Genomic DNA, 18,321 nt, shown 5'->3' with positions numbered 1-18,321 from the left:
GGTTCCGATCGGGCGAAAAACCAGGGACTAGTTCGCAAAAGTAGGTTTTGGACAAAATTCGACATAGCTGAAAACTTTTCTTGCCTAAATCGAAATTGGAGATATACATTTTGTCCATCTTGAGCCAAGGATCACAGTGGTGTAAAAAGCTTGAGGCTAGGATCAACGGTCGAAGAGTTAACAGCAATTTAGTACTTTTGGTTGCTGTAGCGCCACCTATGGGCCAATCGGGGTCATACTCTGATAGGTTGTCCCCAAATTGAGGCCAACCATCTGGCTGAGTTTCAAGTCTCTGAGCCTTACGGTTTGGGCTGCACGATGCGTTTTATGGGGATGTTTTTTTTCAAATAGCAATTACAATAGGTTTTCAGCACTTCGTGCTTGAACACCTAATCAGCACTTCGTGCTTGAACACCTAATAATAATGTGACCTTTTTGACAGTTATAGCGCCACCTATGGTCCGATCTCCATACAACTTTGCATGCTTCTTCACCATGTTATGACACATATGCTTATCAATTTTTGTGAAGTTTTGACTTTTCGTTTAGGATTTATAGGCTTTTGAGAGTATTTTGCCCTGCCCCTTTTTTAAATGACCCTGTTACAGCCACCCAATTGCAAAATTTCAACTTTTTTTTTCAATAATTATTGATCTAGAGAGTCCAGAGAATAGGTCTTGACTGGTTTGGTTCCGATCGGGCGAAAAACCAGGGACTAGTTCGCAAAAGTAGGTTTTGGACAAAATTCGACATGGCTGAAAACTTTTCTTGCCTAAATCGAAATTGGAGATATACATTTTGTCCGTCTTGAGCCAAGGATCACAGTGGTGTAAAAAGCTTGAGGCTAGGACCAACGGTCGAGGAGTTAACAGTAATTTAGTACTTTTGGTTGCTGTAGCGCCACCTATGGGCCAATCGGGGTCATACTCTGATAGGTTGTCCCCAAATTGAGGCCTACCATCTGGCTGAGTTTCAAGTCTCTGAGCCTTACGGTTTGGGCTGCACGATGCGTTTTATGGGGATTTTTTTTTCAAAAAGCAATTACAATAGGTTTTCAGCACTTCGTGCTTGAACACCTAATAATAATGTGACCTTTTTGACAGTTATAGCGCCACCTATGGTCCGATCTCCATGAAACTTTGCATGCTTCTTCACCATGTTATGACACATATGCTCGTCAATTTTTGTGAAGTTTTGACTTTTCGTTTAGGATTTATAGGCTTTTGAGAGTATTTTGCCCCGCCCCTTTTTTAAATGACCCTGTTACAGCCACCCAAATGCAAAATTTCAACTTTTTTTGATAATTATTGATCTAGATAGTCCAGAGAATAGGCCTAGACTGGTTTGGTTCCGATCGGGCGAAAAACCAGGGACTAGTTCGCAAAAGTAGGTTTTGGACAAAATTCGACATAGCTGAAAAATTTTCTTGCCTAAATCGAAATTGGAGATATACATTTTGTTCGACTTGAGCCAAGGATCACAGTGGTGTAAAAAGCTTGAAGCTAGGACTAACGGTCGAGGAGTTAACAGCAATTTAGTACTTTTGGTTGCTGTAGCGCCACCTATGGGCCAATCGGGGTCATACTCTGATAGGTTGTCCCCAAATTGAGGCCTACCATCTGGCTGAGTTTCAAGTCTCTGAGCCTTACGGTTTGGGCTGCACGATGCGTTTTATGGGGATTTTTTTTTTCAAATAGCAATTACAATAGGTTTTCAGCACTTCGTGCTTGAACACCTAATAATAATGTGACCTTTTTGACAGTTATAGCACCACCTATGGTCCGATCTCCATGAAACTTTGCATGCTTCTTCACCATGTTATAACACATATGCTCATCAATTTTTGTGAAGTTTTGACTTTTCGTTTAGGATTTATAGGCTTTTGAGAGTATTTTGCCCTGCCCCTTTTTTAAATGACCCTGTTACAGCCACCCAAATGCAAAATTTTGACTTTTTTTCGATAATTATTGATCTAGAGAGTCCAGAGAATAGGCCTAGACTGGTTTGGTTCCGATCGGGCGAAAAACCAGGGACTAGTTCGCAAAAGTAGGTTTTGGACAAAATTCGACATAGCTGAAAACTTTTCTTGCCTAAATCGAAATTGGAGATATACATTTTGTCCGTCTTGAGCCAAGGATCACAGTGGTGTAAAAAGCTTGATGCTAGGACCAACGGTCGAGGAGTTAACAGCAATCTAGTACTTTTGGTTGCTGTAGCGCCACCTATGGGCCAATCGGGGTCATACTCTGATAGGTTGTCCCCAAATTGAGGCCTACCATCTGGCTGAATTTCAAGTCTCTGAGCCTTACGGTTTGGGCTGCACGATGCGTTTTATGGGGATTTTTTTTTTCAAATAGCAATTACAATAGGTTTACAGCACTTCGTGCTTGAACACCTAATAAAAAAACATTTGGCAGAGGGTGTGCTTTGGGTACATCATGCAGAAGGCTTAGACAAAGTGTTCATTAAATGGTATGGTTTTTATTCAGATATATAATTTTCTCCACAGTCTTTGGTGAAAGGCGATTTCTTTTCTTTCTTTTTTTGTTTTATAACGCCAATCCAAACACCGACTACTACAACCCTTGGTGTTGCCATGGTTTGGCTTCGCTTTTATAAGAAATACAACCGCCAAGGTTACAAACCTGTCAACACGGGATTGGGCTGTCAAAGCAGTCAGGTGCTTCACAACTAGGGTTGTAACGGTATGAGATTTTCACGGTATGATAATAGTCTCAGAAAATATCACGGTTTCACGGTTTACGGTATTAAACAATGATTATTATTATCAGCTGCAATGAACCTTAAATTAATGAAAACTGATAGGGTTTTTTGGTTGAACATATGGTTTATTAAAACAAACTTTTTTAATCTACCTTTTGAAAAAATAAGAAAGAAAAAATAAAGCTGCAGATCTCCCATTTGAACAAACATGTTTGATCAATTGAATTAATAAAATTCTTAATTTATTAATTATTATTTAAGATAATTTTTATTTTGACAGGTTGTACTAAACTCCTATGAGTTTCAGTCAGAGTGTATTTGACAATGATTATTTTCAACAAAATTATGAAATGCTCATTTAGTTCTCTCAGAGCAGCTCTGGATATGTTCATGTGTTCACGTCCTTATATAGTGAGTGAGACGGCAGACGCTTTAAACACCATGAGCGTCCCACATACTTGAGTATATACTAGGTGAAACGGTGCTGCTCATTCACACAGACACGCTGAACAAGCAGAATATAGATTTACAGTTTTTTGCGCTGTTTAATAGACACACTCATATAGCGATTTTATTTATTGCACAGCTATATTTTAGATTTATTCATCCATCTATCAAATCGCGCATTTTACGTGACATCTGCGTTATATTGTAAATTCCCTCAGCAACACGTAAATAATATGGACTTAAGTTATAAATGGAACTTTATCTGCAGGGAGGGAAGGTGTTCGCGAATATGGGAGAACATATTTGACATATTTCCTCATTTTGCAGCCACTCTTCGTCCATATTTCTGGACACAACTGGATATCAATCTTCAAGGAAAAACCCACGTTCGTTTTTCGGATACCCAAAATATTCCCACACTGCAGATTTTAACTTTTTTTTTCGAAGAATTCGCAGCCTCAGTCTCAGACATTTTCTCCAGTGCACATGTATAGGTGGAGTAGTCAAGTGGAAATAAGTTGCATATGCGCATTTGAGATCTGCTTTAATTTTTTTTCCAAAACCGTGGATAAGCAAATGTTCACGATATGATAATCGTACAAGTCAATATCGCGATAAACCGCCATACCGGTATACCGTTACAACCCTATTCACAACAGGAGTGAACCCTTGTGTTTGCTTCAGACGTCATTTTCACGTGACTAGTGACGTAATGTTACAAGCTCCGAAGCAGTGGTTCATTGCAACAAGGACCGCTCGAGTTTGAAGCAAGCTTCGGAGCGTCGGTTTCAGACGTAACATCACTAGTGTTTCGTGACTGATTGGACTTTTTGATACAATGCAGCACAAAGGACTGGGGTACATTTGTCTGGGACTAACTAAGGTTGCGGTAAGAGATATGCTATTCATCTGTTAGTGCAAAGAGTATGGGAACTACTATAAGTCACGACAAGGTGGATTTTGCCCATATCTTTGATTAATGATAATATATATATTCTGGGTATATATACTCTGTTTGTATAATACAGATCTATTTTGCATCGGGAAATGACTGAACTATTTGTATCTTTATTGATGTAACATAGCTAATATTGAGAGTGTTACAGCGTTCTCGAGCCACCAGGTACTGTTTTGTGCAAATGAGCGGCCGGATCGCATTAAAGGTTTTCTGTTAGAACGGTGTCGTGTTAGCGGCCCCTGAGTTAATAACTAATGATCGTTGCGACGGAAGTGAATCAATCAGAACTAAATTTAGCTGAGCTATAACTTTATTCTAGAGCTGCTGTAAAGTCAAAACAATCTCTGTTACTTTAATTTCCTATTATCACTGTAAAGCTGCTTTGAAAAAGTCCATATTGTTAAAAGCACTATATAAATGAAGGTGACTTGACTTGACCTTTAGGGGCGTCAATTAGGAGACGACCCAGTTAAATTTAAGTCAGGTGCGTAGGGGAAAATCTACCACAACAGTAAACATAACGTCACATTTCATGATTGCCTGCATTATGCAGAATAAATATTTTTGTCAAATACTGTTGCATAATTAACGGATTAAAATAAATGGTTTTCGTTGTTTTTATATTGGGATTAAAGGTGCACTATGCAGATTTTCCAAAAATATGAAGTATAGACATACAAAAAAATAATGCCTCTCAATTAGGCAGCACGATTAATCGCAATAACATGAAATCACGCTTAAGTCAAGTCACCTTTATTTATATAATTATATATATATATTATATATATATATATATATATATAATATTTATTTTACAATACAGATTGTTTCAAAGCAGCTTTACAGAGATAATAGGAAAATAAACCGATTGGCTTATCACAGTGGTGTAAAAAACTTGAGGCTAGGATCAACGGTCGAGGAGTTAACAGCAATTTACTACTTTTGGTTGCTGTAGCGCCACCTATGTGCCAATCGGGGTCATACTCTGATAGGTTGTCCCCAAATTGAGGCCTACCATCTGGCTGAGTTTCAAGTCTCTGAGCCTTACGGTTTGGGCTGCACGATGCGTTTTATGGGGATTTTTTTATTCAAATAGCAATTACAATAGGTTTTCAGCACTTCGTGCTTGAACACCTAATAATAATGAGACCTTTTTGACAGTTATAGCGCCACCTATGGTCCGATCTCCATGAAAATTTGCATGCTTCTTCACCATGTTATGACACATATGCTCATCAATTTTTGTGAAGTTCTGAGTTTTTATTTATGATTTATAGGCTTTTGACTGTATTTTGCCACGCCCCTTTGCTAAATGACCCTGTTACAGCCACCCAATTGCAAAATTTCAACTTTTTTTCGATAATTATTGATCTAGAGAGTCCAGAGAATAGGCCTAGACTGGTTTGGTTCCGATCGGGCGAAAAACCAGGGACTAGTTCGCAAAAGTAGGTTTTGGACAAAATTCGACATAGCTGAAAACTTTTCTTGCCTAAATCGAAATTGGAGATATACATTTTGTCCGTCTTGAGCCAAGGATCACAGTGGTGTAAAAAACTTGAGGCTAGGATCAACGGTCGAGGAGTTAACAGCAATTTACTACTTTTGGTTGCTGTAGCGCCACCTATGTGCCAATCGGGGTCATACTCTGATAGGTTGTCCCCAAATTGAGGCCTACCATCTGGCTGAGTTTCAAGTCTCTGAACCTTACGGTTTGGGCTGCACGATGCGTTTTATGGGGATTTTTTTTTTCAAATAGCAATTACAATGGATTTTCAGCACTTCGTGCTTGAACACCTAATAATAATGAGACCTTTTTGACAGTTATAGCGCCACCTATGGTCCGATCTCCATGAAACTTTGCATGCTTCTTCACCATGTTATGACACATATGCTCATCAATTTTTGTGAAGTTCTGAGTTTTTATTTATGATTTATAGGCTTTTGACTGTATTTTGCCACGCCCCTTTTCTAAATGACCCTGTTACAGCCACCCAATTGCAAAATTTCAACTTTTTTTCGATAATTATTGATCTAGAGAGTCCAGAGAATAGGCCTAGACTGGTTTGGTTCCGATCGGGCGAAAAACCAGGGACTAGTTCGCAAAAGTAGGTTTTGGACAAAATTCGACATAGCTGAAAACTTTTCTTGCCTAAATCGAAATTGGAGATATACATTTTGTCCGTCTTGAGCCAAGGATCACAGTGGTGTAAAAAACTTGAGGCTAGGATCAACGGTCGAGGAGTTAACAGCAATTTACTACTTTTGGTTGCTGTAGCGCCACCTATGTGCCAATCGGGGTCATACTCTGATAGGTTGTCCCCAAATTGAGGCCTACCATCTGGCTGAGTTTCAAGTCTCTGAACCTTACGGTTTGGGCTGCACGATGCGTTTTATGGGGATTTTTTTTTTTCAAATAGCAATTACAATGGGTTTTCAGCACTTCGTGCTTGAACACCTAATAATAATGAGACCTTTTTGACAGTTATAGCGCCACCTATGGTCCGATCTCCATGAAAATTTGCATGCTTCTTCACCATGTTATGACACATATGCTCATCAATTTTTGTGAAGTTCTGAGTTTTTATTTATGATTTATAGGCTTTTGACTGTATTTTGCCACGCCCCTTTTCTAAATGACCCTGTTACAGCCACCCAATTGCAAAATTTCAACTTTTTTTCAATAATTATTGATCTAGAGAGTCCAGAGAATAGGCCTAGACTGGTTTGGTTCCGATCGGGCGAGAAACCAGGGACTAGTTTGCAAAAGTAGGTTTTGGACAAAATTCGACATAGCTGAAAACTTTTCTTGCCTAAATCGAAATTGGAGATATACATTTTGTCCATCTTGAGCCAAGGATCACAGTGGTGTAAAAAACTTGAGGCTAGGATCAACGGTCGAGGAGTTAACAGCAATTTGCTACTTTTGGTTGCTGTAGCGCCACCTATGTGCCAATCGGGGTCATACTCTGATAGGTTGTCCCCAAATTGAGGCCTACCATCTGGCTGAGTTTCAAGTCTCTGAGCCTTACGGTTTGGGCTGCACGATGCGTTTTATGGGGATTTTTTTTTTCAAATAGCAATTACAATAGGTTTACAGCACTTCGTGCTTGAACACCTAATAAAAAAACATTTGGCAGAGGGTGTGCTTTGGGTACATCATGCAGAAAGCTTAGACAAAGTGTTCATTAAATGGTGTGGTTTTTATTCAGATATATAATTTTCTCGACAGTCTTTGGTGAAAGGCGATTTATTTTCTTTCTTTTTTTGTATAATAACGCCAATCCAAACACCGACTACTACAACCCTTGGTGTTGCCATGGTTTGGCTTCGCTTTTATAAGAAATACAGCCGCCAAGGTTACAAACCTGTCAACACTGGATTGGGCTGTCAAAGCAGTCAGGTGCTTCACTACAGGAGTGAACCCGTGTGTTTGCTTCAGACGTCATTTTCACGTGACTAGTGACGTAATGTTACAAGCTCCGAAGCAGTGGTTCATTGCAACAAGGACCGCTCGAGTTTGAAGCAAGCTTCGGAGCGTCGGTTTCAGACGTAACATCACTAGTGTTTCGTGACTGATTGGACTTTTTGATACAATGCAGCACAAAGGACTGGGGTACATTTGTCTGGGACTAACTAAGGTTGCGGTAAGAGATATGCTATTCATCTGTTAGTGCAAAGAGTATGGGAACTACTATAAGTCACGACAAGGTGGATTTTGCCCATATCTTTGATTAATGATAATATATATATTCTGGGTATATATACTCTGTTTGTATAATACAGATCTATTTTGCATCGGGAAATGACTGAACTATTTGTATCTTTATTGATGTAACATAGCTAATATTGAGAGTGTTACAGCGTTCTCGAGCCACCAGGTACTGTTTTGTGCAAATGAGCGGCCGGATCGCATTAAAGGTTTTCTGTTAGAACGGTGTCGTGTTAGCGGCCCCTGAGTTAATAACTAATGATCGTTGCGACGGAAGTGAATCAATCAGAACTAAATTTAGCTGAGCTATAACTTTATTCTAGAGCTGCTGTAAAGTCAAAACAATCTCTGTTACTTTAATTTCCTATTATCACTGTAAAGCTGCTTTGAAAAAGTCCATATTGTTAAAAGCACTATATAAATGAAGGTGACTTGACCTTTAGGGGCGTCAATTAGGAGACGACCCAGTTAAATTTAAGTCAGGTGCGTAGGGGAAAATCTACCACAACAGTAAACATAACGTCACATTTCATGATTGCCTGCATTATGCAGAATAAATATTTTTGTCAAATACTGTTGCATAATTAACGGATTAAAATAAATGGTTTTCGTTGTTTTTATATTGGGTTTAAAGGTGCACTATGCAGATTTTCCAAAAATATGAAGTATAGACATACAAAAAAATAATGCCTCTCAATTAGGCAGCACGATTAATCGCAATAACATGAAATCACGCTTAAGTCAAGTCACCTTTATTTATATAATTATATATATATATTATATATATATATATATATATATATATATATATAATATTTATTTTACAATACAGATTGTTTCAAAGCAGCTTTACAGAGATAATAGGAAAATAAACCGATTGGCTTATCACAGTGGTGTAAAAAACTTGAGGCTAGGATCAACGGTCGAGGAGTTAACAGCAATTTACTACTTTTGGTTGCTGTAGCGCCACCTATGTGCCAATCGGGGTCATACTCTGATAGGTTGTCCCCAAATTGAGGCCTACCATCTGGCTGAGTTTCAAGTCTCTGAGCCTTACGGTTTGGGCTGCACGATGCGTTTTATGGGGATTTTTTTATTCAAATAGCAATTACAATGGGTTTTCAGCACTTCGTGCTTGAACACCTAATAATAATGAGACCTTTTTGACAGTTATAGCGCCACCTATGGTCCGATCTCCATGAAACTTTGCATGCTTCTTCACCATGTTATGACACATATGCTCATCAATTTTTGTGAAGTTCTGAGTTTTTATTTATGATTTATAGGCTTTTGACTGTATTTTGCCATGCCCCTTTTCTAAATGACCCTGTTACAGCCACCCAATTGCAAAATTTCAACTTTTTTTCGATAATTATTGATCTAGAGAGTCCAGAGAATAGGCCTAGACTGGTTTGGTTCCGATCGGGCGAAAAACCAGGGACTAGTTCGCAAAAGTAGGTTTTGGACAAAATTCGACATAGCTGAAAACTTTTCTTGCCTAAATCGAAATTGGAGATATACATTTTGTCCGTCTTGAGCCAAGGATCACAGTGGTGTAAAAAACTTGAGGCTAGGATCAACGGTCGAGGAGTTAACAGCAATTTACTACTTTTGGTTGCTGTAGCGCCACCTATGTGCCAATCGGGGTCATACTCTGATAGGTTGTCCCCAAATTGAGGCCTACCATCTGGCTGAGTTTCAAGTCTCTGAACCTTACGGTTTGGGCTGCACGATGCGTTTTATGGGGATTTTTTTTTTTCAAATAGCAATTACAATGGGTTTTCAGCACTTCGTGCTTGAACACCTAATAATAATGAGACCTTTTTGACAGTTATAGCGCCACCTATGGTCCGATCTCCATGAAAATGTGCATGCTTCTTCACCATGTTATGACACATATGCTCATCAATTTTTGTGAAGTTCTGAGTTTTTATTTATGATTTATAGGCTTTTGACTGTATTTTGCCACGCCCCTTTTCTAAATGACCCTGTTACAGCCACCCAATTGCAAAATTTCAACTTTTTTTCGATAATTATTGATCTAGAGAGTCCAGAGAATAGGTCTAGACTGGTTTGGTTCCGATCGGGCGAGAAACCAGGGACTAGTTTGCAAAAGTAGGTTTTGGACAAAATTCGACATAGCTGAAAACTTTTCTTGCCTAAATCGAAATTGGAGATATACATTTTGTCCATCTTGAGCCAAGGATCACAGTGGTGTAAGAAACTTGAGGCTAGGATCAACGGTCGAGGAGTTAACAGCAATTTGCTACTTTTGGTTGCTGTAGCGCCACCTATGTGCCAATCGGGGTCATACTCTGATAGGTTGTCCCCAAATTGAGGCCTACCATCTGGCTGAGTTTCAAGTCTCTGAGCCTTACGGTTTGGGCTGCACGATGCGTTTTATGGGGATTTTTTTTTTCAAATAGCAATTACAATAGGTTTACAGCACTTCGTGCTTGAACACCTAATAAAAAAACATTTGGCAGAGGGTGTGCTTTGGGTACATCATGCAGAAAGCTTAGACAAAGTGTTCATTAAATGGTGTGGTTTTTATTCAGATATATAATTTTCTCGACAGTCTTTGGTGAAAGGCGATTTCTTTTCTTTCTTTTTTTGTATAATAACGCCAATCCAAACACCGACTACTACAACCCTTGGTGTTGCCATGGTTTGGCTTCGCTTTTATAAGAAATACAGCCGCCAAGGTTACAAACCTGTCAACACTGGATTGGGCTGTCAAAGCAGTCAGGTGCTTCACTACAGGAGTGAACCCGTGTGTTTGCTTCAGACGTCATTTTCACGTGACTAGTGACGTAATGTTACAAGCTCCGAAGCAGTGGTTCATTGCAACAAGGACCGCTCGAGTTTGAAGCAAGCTTCGGAGCGTCGGTTTCAGACGTAACATCACTAGTGTTTCGTGACTGATTGGACTTTTTGATACAATGCAGCACAAAGCTAATATAGCTAATATTGAGAGTGTTACAGCGTTCTCGAGCCACCAGGTACTGTTTTGTGCAAATGAGCGGCCGGATCGCATTAAAGGTTTTCTGTTAGAACGGTGTCGTGTTAGCGGCCCCTGAGTTAATAACTAATGATCGTTGCGACGGAAGTGAATCAATCAGAACTAAATTTAGCTGAGCTATAACTTTATTCTAGAGCTGCTGTAAAGTCAAAACAATCTCTGTTACTTTAATTTCCTATTATCACTGTAAAGCTGCTTTGAAAAAGTCCATATTGTTAAAAGCACTATATAAATGAAGGTGACTTGACTTGACGTTTAGGGGCGTCAATTAGGAGACGACCCAGTTAAATTTAAGTCAGGTGCGTAGGGGAAAATCTACCACAACAGTAAACATAACGTCACATTTCATGATTGCCTGCATTATGCAGAATAAATATTTTTGTCAAATACTGTTGCATAATTAACGGATTAAATAAAATGGTTTTCGTTGTTTTTATATTGGGTTTAAAGGTGCACTATGCAGATTTTCCAAAAATATGAAGTATAGACATACAAAAAAATAATGCCTCTCAATTAGGCAGCACGATTAATCGCAATAACATGAAATCACGCTTAAGTCAAGTCACCTTTATTTATATAATTATATAATTATATATATATATATATATATTATATATATTATATATATATATATATATATATATATATATAATATTTATTTTACAATACAGATTGTTTCAAAGCAGCTTTACAGAGATAATAGGAAAATAAACCGATTGGCTTATTGCGATTATATTTTAAGCGTAGCTTGTCATTGACGTACGGCTCTGTGATCAGTAGTAAATGCTGCTCCATTTGAAAGCACTGTGAGTTTGAGTCGCTTATAACGTGAATTTGAAAAAGCAACATAAACATCTTTTCAAACTTGATAAGCATTTATGAACCTAGTCCAAAAAAAAGACAAGATTTAATAAATCAATCAAAGTGTTTCAATCTGTTTATTCAGCTACAGATAGTATAGATAGATGCCCATAGGGATTTCCTGGAATGATGTGTGTTATTGTACTTCTGTGGCTGGGCATATTTGGTGTGTCTGCGTGAGACGCCCTCTGGCGTTCAGATGCAGCAGTATTACTACCGATCAGAGCCGTGCTGCACTGAAAAGCTGTGCATAAAATAATTGCAGCCTTTGCCAAATCGCATGTGGTTTCATGTCGATTGATCATGCAGCCCTACTCTCAATCATTACTTATGATCCACTAGACGTGAGTGGTGGTGTTTGTGTCCACAGAGACATTGCCCTGTGCCTGTAATTTCTTGTTTTCCTCTTGTGACAACAAATAAATAGAAACAGACGTGACTGAATAAGTACGTGTCCTCTTTCTTTTGTGAAATAACGGTAAATACTACTTTATTTCTGTGCAACTAATGCGCTATCTTGACGCACAAATGTATTATGGTCAATATATCACTTATTAGTGTAAAACTATGGTAAAACAACGCTTGGGTTTTAAATCTTTAGGTAAACAACAGAAATGCCAACAAACGGTGGATTTTATCATGTTTGTTTTGCGATCTCGCTAGTTTCCAGTGATTTATTTGATTAATTTTCTGATAAAACTTCCATTTGTTGATGAAATTATGGGTTTGTGTGACATTGTTACAGGCGGGAAATTTCACAGAAATTTTATTTTTGGGTGAACTAACCCTTAAAGTCATCTAACTATTAGCATAGGCCTAACTGTTTATTCATATACAAAAAAAAGCTATTTACGCATTATAAACACAATATTTAAAAAATATATAGGCAATAATTCTAAATAGCTCATCACTCATCTTCCTGCTGGTATCTTGAATCGGTTGGGCTCCATGTGCAACACATTTGTGTACAGAAACAGTAAACGAATATTTCTGCATAGTGCACCTTTAGTGTTCTATAAATTAGTTGTGTTATACTTCCTTATTTGATGCATGAGATAATAACCATTGCCCAAAGTGGGATCTTCTCAGATGCTCTTTAAGGCCGTGTTAGTATTTGTCTGGGCATGTGATCTCAACATGTCTGACGCAGGTCAAATAAAACCACTTTAATTAGGACACTCATATGACACTCTTCAAAAATATTGCTAATTGATTTCTGTAGAGCAGGACATTTTAATAAGGATCAAATGACTGAATTCAGCTTCGAGAATGAAACCAACCTGTTTGTTCCTCTGTATTTTCTTGTTTCACACTGAATGTTTCTTCTTCTACAATCTTCATTTCTTCACTCTCCTCTTTGATAAACGCCATCTTTATAATAGTGTGTCACGTTGATCTCAGTCACTTAACCAGAAGTTTTTATCTGTGTTTGGATAATCTGTAATGTTTAAGATGAGAATAATTAACAGACAGAAAAATAAATCCAAACTAAATCTCTGTGTGTGTCTCAATCAGCTCTAGTTCACTAGTTCAGTGCACTGGTAAGAGACTCAGTCAGAGTGAGACTGGACCGATTAGCCAAACTACAACAACAAAAAACTAGCACAACAAACTAATAAAAGAACACACATTTTACCAACCCTTTACATTTAGTTTAATATTATTGAATGATCTGTAGATTATATTTAATACTCAACAACATTTGCAGTTGGTTTGTTAAACTTGTTTGTTTTACATGTTTTGACAAGCATCGTCAGCGCGCAGTGATTCGAATCACTGAATCATATTGGTTCAATTAAGTCGGAGTTTCAAAAAGCTTTAGCAGCTAGTTTCTCCAAACAACAATAACAATTCGTTGCTGCCAAGTATTCATGGAAGAATGCAAAACATATCTGCACTCTAAAAATACTTTAATACAAACAGGAGATAAAGATTATACAAACGTTTAGGCTCTTTGCCTTCCTCGGTGTCTTTATCTGTTACAAACAGGAGATTAAAGATGTTTAGAGTGCAGTCCTTTTTTTGCATTTTCGTTCTGATATATAGGTCGCAGCACCTAATTCGATGGGAGAGCGCGGTGATTGTTTTGATTGAACTATTGATGGAAGACCCACCTTTACTGTTCCAAATGAATGGATACCCTTTACTCACAAAACGTTAATTTGTTATTTATTACATTATTACAATGCTACAATCTGTACTAATTAATTTCACAACTCTCTATAAAACTGTCTGAACGGTTTATATTAATTTTAAACACTGTAAATGGTTAAAAACAAACCTTTCTTCAGCCGAATCACAAACGCAGAAGCGCGGCGCATCCTTATGACGTCACATCTCCAGACCAAAATAAAAGTCCTTTTCAAACGGTAAAAAGTATAAAAATTCACAATAAGAAAAAAACATTTAAATGATGAGAGATGTCTAATGAAAGGTTTGAATCACAGATTCACAAAGCTAACAATATCTTTTAAAAATTTTCAAAAGCTTCTGGCTTATGTCTAAATGTAAGCAAGTGTGAAATGCAATTATAATACTTAACTGCAAAGCATTTGTGATATTTTCAATCACAGATAAAGTAAAGTATCTTGTTCATCATATAACAAAGGCTCGGAAATAACTTTTAAATATTTTAAACTCATTAAAAATGTGTTGATCAAAATTAAATGTGTGGTTGCAGAGAGATCTAATTATTTAATTTATTAATTAAAACCGTATTGTCATCACAAAATATACATCTTCTTCCATCTCAGTTTCTCCACAGAATATAAGGGCAATAAATATAATCAAACTTCAACTTTATTTGATTAAAGTTCGTTACATTTCATGACTGCAAAAGATTACAGTGAAGGTGAAACTGATTTTGTCTCAAAGCAACACCAAGGAACTTTTCCTCTGAGGTCGCCCTACAGGTTGGAAGCAGAATTGTCCATTACCGCTGTCGTAAATAATTTGGCCCACCGCAGCCTACTGTCGCATGCGCACGCACATCCTCTCTGTTTATCCAGCACCGGCTTTGGAATCAACAATGGCCACAGACAAGGTAGAGTATGATGCATGATTTTATGAAAGTATGATGTATTGCGACATCAAAACGAGCAATTGTAGCAATTGTAACGCTTGCCGTAAAGCAAGTCAAATTAGTAGTTTTCTTATGTCTCATTAGAACTACAAAAACGCGACCCGATCTGGCAATCTTACATAGCGTGGATATATCAGATAAAGGACCGCAAAGCTGTGGCATAAGTGCATTTCACCATGTCACGACTTGATGAACCACTGAAACAATTTGGAAACATTATTTTAAGGTAAAAAATGTTACTTAGTGTTGCTTTAAAGGAACACTTAGATTAAAACGTATTAAAATTATTATGAAATCTGGTGAAAATTTTTCTGGATTTTCTTTACTAAAATGACCACACTGAAAAGTAACAAATCTGTCGTCTATAAGGATTGGATGGAAATAAACATATTATGGTCTGTCTTTGATTGTCTTTTGTTTAAAATATTTTTTTTGCAGTATAAAGGAATAATGTTCACTGATTAAAGCCTGTTCAGTTTCATCAATTGTCAGAAAATATGATATTTCATATTCAGTTGTTACTCCTCATCTACCCTTAGAATGGTGTTCAGTTTCTAGATACAATATTCAATAACCAGTTTATTATAAACAATAATAAAATACCTACAATATCCAGTTACAGCTGTAGGAAACTCAGAAGTGAAGATCAAAATACTTTTTGTGCGCAAAAACAACGACTTTATTCAACTATTCATTTTCTTCTCTGTGGGCCTCCGAGTGAGTTCACGTAGTGTAACAGTGCAGCGCTTCTGGGTTGTACGTCAGAACGTAGGCTCACTATTGGCCGACGCTGGTCATGTGTGTGATGCGTATGATGAGTTGGAACAACATGATGGTGAGTAATTACTGACAGGATTTTAATTTTGGGGTGAACTAACTCTTTAAAATCAAATAAAACTTATTACTGCTGAGGATAAACTATTTAAAGATCATGACAGGCATAATATATGACAACAAAATAATATGATGATTGGTATTTGTTTCACACGTGACCTTCCCAGCAGTTAAAGCAGCTTCAACACAGACAAAGCGCCAGCAGTTTGCCAAACCAGGCAGCAACCAAGTGAGGTTTTCTGGTTCTTTGTTAACAATAATTTTAGTCTATTGTTAATTTGACTTAGAACAGCCTCAATATTTTTTTAGACTATTTTATAATTTCTCCAAAACACTTGTGAACTACAGAAAGATGCAAAACCCCTCTCCAGTCGCTACAAGAGGAGTAGTGCTGGAACTGCATAGAGAGGTCCTACAGCTACTAAAGACAAAACGTCTCGGTTACTAATGTAACCTTGGTTCCCTGAGAGTAGCAATATAAGCCCCCATTTTGCCGTAGAATTTAGGTTAAATCGACTGAAGCGATCCCCTGATCAAAGCATAGTAGCACAGCGAGTTACGCAATACTCATTCCCTACTCTCAGGGAACCAAGGTTAGTAGCCGAGACGTTCCCTTTCGAGAGGTCTCTCGTATTGCGTAAGTTAGCTTACGCTATGGGAACCCCTTTCAAAACGCCATGCATGCTTAAAAACGTCGCCCCATACTATAGCCTAGGGCCAAGCGCCCGAGGCTCATAGAAGAGTAAAGTTAAGAGTCCTAATATGGCCAGATCAGTAATGAGCCTTATATAGGAAAAGAAAAGGAATGGGCCTTATAAGGGGCCATTCTCCTTCTTATATGGTATATAGAACCGCAGTTCATGTTTATCCAGGACCAGACAGACGTCGGGCCTTATAATTGTGAAAATGTGCTTAACACTTACAGAAAGAACCCTCGCTTGCAAAGCGGGCACTTCCATATTATAAAACCTCATAATTGTGGATTGTGAGGCACTGCCTGTCACCGCACAAATATCTTCAATTGGTATTCCACTCAACCATGCCCATGACGAGGCCATGCCTCTCGTGGAATGAACTTTGATGTCTATGGGACAACGGAGGCCCTTAGACTCATAAGCCAGCGAGATAGCATCAACTATCCAGTTTGACAGTCTGCTTCATGACCGCACAACCTCTGGTGCCGCCTCCGAGAGAAGGGTATTCCTGCACAACCGGAGGCTGCAGTTTCAGGACCCCAGTATTAGGACCGCAGTTCCAGGACTCTAGTTTTCTGTGACAGCGCCACCTACAGAACTCGATCACCAAAAACACTATTTTAACCCCTTTCGCGTCAAAGATCACAGACGGCTCCAGATTATTGTTGTTCAACATTCATTACTCGTTAAAACATCACACTCATAGAGTCTTTAATGAAGTATTACCCCACAAAGTGACTAAGTACATTGTTTATGAAGATAAACTGCTGCAGCTTTTTAGAAGATGCCCCGTCTGCACCCGGAGTTTGGTTGTTCCCTGGTTCAATCCCGGGTTTCGGCAGAGGAACCACGTCCGCCTCTTTTAGTCTACCTGAGTCCACCTAGCCTCATCGCTATCTGCCTCTCAGACAGCCAGCTAGCAGGGTGTGTTGGTTCCATGGTGTAATGGTTAGCACTCTGGGCTTTGAATCCAGCGATCTGAGTTCAAATCTTGGTGGAACCTTTTTAGGATCTTTGCGGAAGGGAGGGAAAAAACAGAGGTGATGCGCAACTGCTGACGTGGCGGTGAAATTGGCACTCTCAAACCGAGTCGTAATTGCGGAAACATGGGCTTAAAAAGCAAAGGCTTCTTTTGCTCCTTGCTAACGCGCTTCTGGACTAAATGACTTAAATCTCTACTGCTCATGGGAAAACTTGACACACGCCGAGGTTCCATGGTGTAATGGTTAGCACTCTGGGCTCTGAATCCAGTGATCCGAGTTCAAATCTCGGTGGGACCTGGATTTGCCAGGCTAAACCGCACAAGTACCTGGCCGAAATAGCTCAGTTGGGAGAGCGTTAGACTGAAGATCTAAAGGTCCCTGGTTCAATCTCGGGTTTCGGCAGAGGAACAACCTCCTCCTCTTTTAGTCTACCTGATTCCACCTAGCCTCATCGCTATCTGCCTCTCAGACAGCCAGTTAGCAGGGTCTGTTGGTTCCATGGTGTAATGGTTAGCACTGTGGGCTTTGAATCCAGCGATCCGAGTTCAAATCTCGGTGGAACCTTTTTAGGATCTTTGCGGAAGGGAGGGAAAAAACAGAGGTGATGCGCAACTGCTGATCCAAGATGGCGCCGCAGATGGCTGCCTCGGTGTGGAGCTCTCCAGCTATTGTGTTGTTTTTGTTCGTTTGTCCTGTGTTTAGTCATTATTTTCCTATCAGTTTCACCAAAGACGAACTACTGGACATTAGGAAACACACACCAGAAAACTTCTATACAGTTTTTGACTATTCAGACGTTTTGCTGGACATTCTCGTCGGAGGGGCAGCGTTGTTGTTCAAACGCGCGGTCATACGCAAACGCGGGAAGCGTGCAGGCGCGCTGGTTAAACTCCGCGAGCGCGGCCTGCGCACTGCACTCCCCAGCATTCATCTTGCGAACCTCCGATCCCTTCCTAACAAAATGGACGAACTACTTCTCCTCACAAGGATTAACAAGGATTTTTCT

At 38.9% G+C, this 18,321-nt stretch overlaps 1 protein-coding gene and 4 non-coding genes across 6 annotated transcripts in view; 4 read left to right on the top strand and 1 right to left on the bottom strand.

Moving 5' to 3' along the window:
- The window catches only part of LOC143741590 (uncharacterized), a 39,710-nt gene extending 25,648 nt beyond the window's left edge, over positions 1–14,062 (bottom strand). The window contains exons 1-2 of one of the 2 annotated variants that reach the window (XM_077233856.1): positions 14,003–14,062; positions 13,002–13,159 (exon numbers count right to left, since the gene is read on the bottom strand). In XM_077233856.1, coding sequence (XP_077089971.1) covers positions 13,002–13,092 — 91 coding nt within the window. In that variant the 5' untranslated portion in view covers positions 13,093–13,159; positions 14,003–14,062. Of the gene's footprint in view, positions 1–13,001; positions 13,160–14,002 lie in introns of those variants that run through there. The other variant, XR_013205147.1, reaches the window with a different exon arrangement.
- A 3,201-nt stretch (positions 14,063–17,263) lies between these two features.
- Positions 17,264–17,335, top strand: trnaq-uug (transfer RNA glutamine (anticodon UUG)). Its single transcript has one exon. It is a non-coding gene; the product is annotated as a tRNA-Gln (tRNA).
- A 205-nt stretch (positions 17,336–17,540) lies between these two features.
- trnaq-cug (transfer RNA glutamine (anticodon CUG)) lies at positions 17,541–17,612 on the top strand. Its single transcript has one exon. It is a non-coding gene; the product is annotated as a tRNA-Gln (tRNA).
- Positions 17,613–17,644: 32 nt separating this feature from the next.
- trnaf-gaa (transfer RNA phenylalanine (anticodon GAA)) lies at positions 17,645–17,717 on the top strand. The gene has a single exon. It is a non-coding gene; the product is annotated as a tRNA-Phe (tRNA).
- Positions 17,718–17,807: 90 nt separating this feature from the next.
- trnaq-uug (transfer RNA glutamine (anticodon UUG)) lies at positions 17,808–17,879 on the top strand. The gene has a single exon. It is a non-coding gene; the product is annotated as a tRNA-Gln (tRNA).
- The last annotated feature ends 442 nt before the right edge of the window (positions 17,880–18,321 follow it).

Source organism: Siphateles boraxobius, unplaced genomic scaffold (assembly GCF_051911475.1).
Source record: "Siphateles boraxobius isolate OS27281-9 unplaced genomic scaffold, OSU_SipBor_1 19, whole genome shotgun sequence".
NCBI classification, from domain to species: domain Eukaryota; kingdom Metazoa; phylum Chordata; class Actinopteri; order Cypriniformes; family Leuciscidae; genus Siphateles; species Siphateles boraxobius.
The sequence above is the reverse complement of the archived record's forward strand: the minus strand, read 5'-3'. Positions and strand labels throughout refer to the sequence as shown.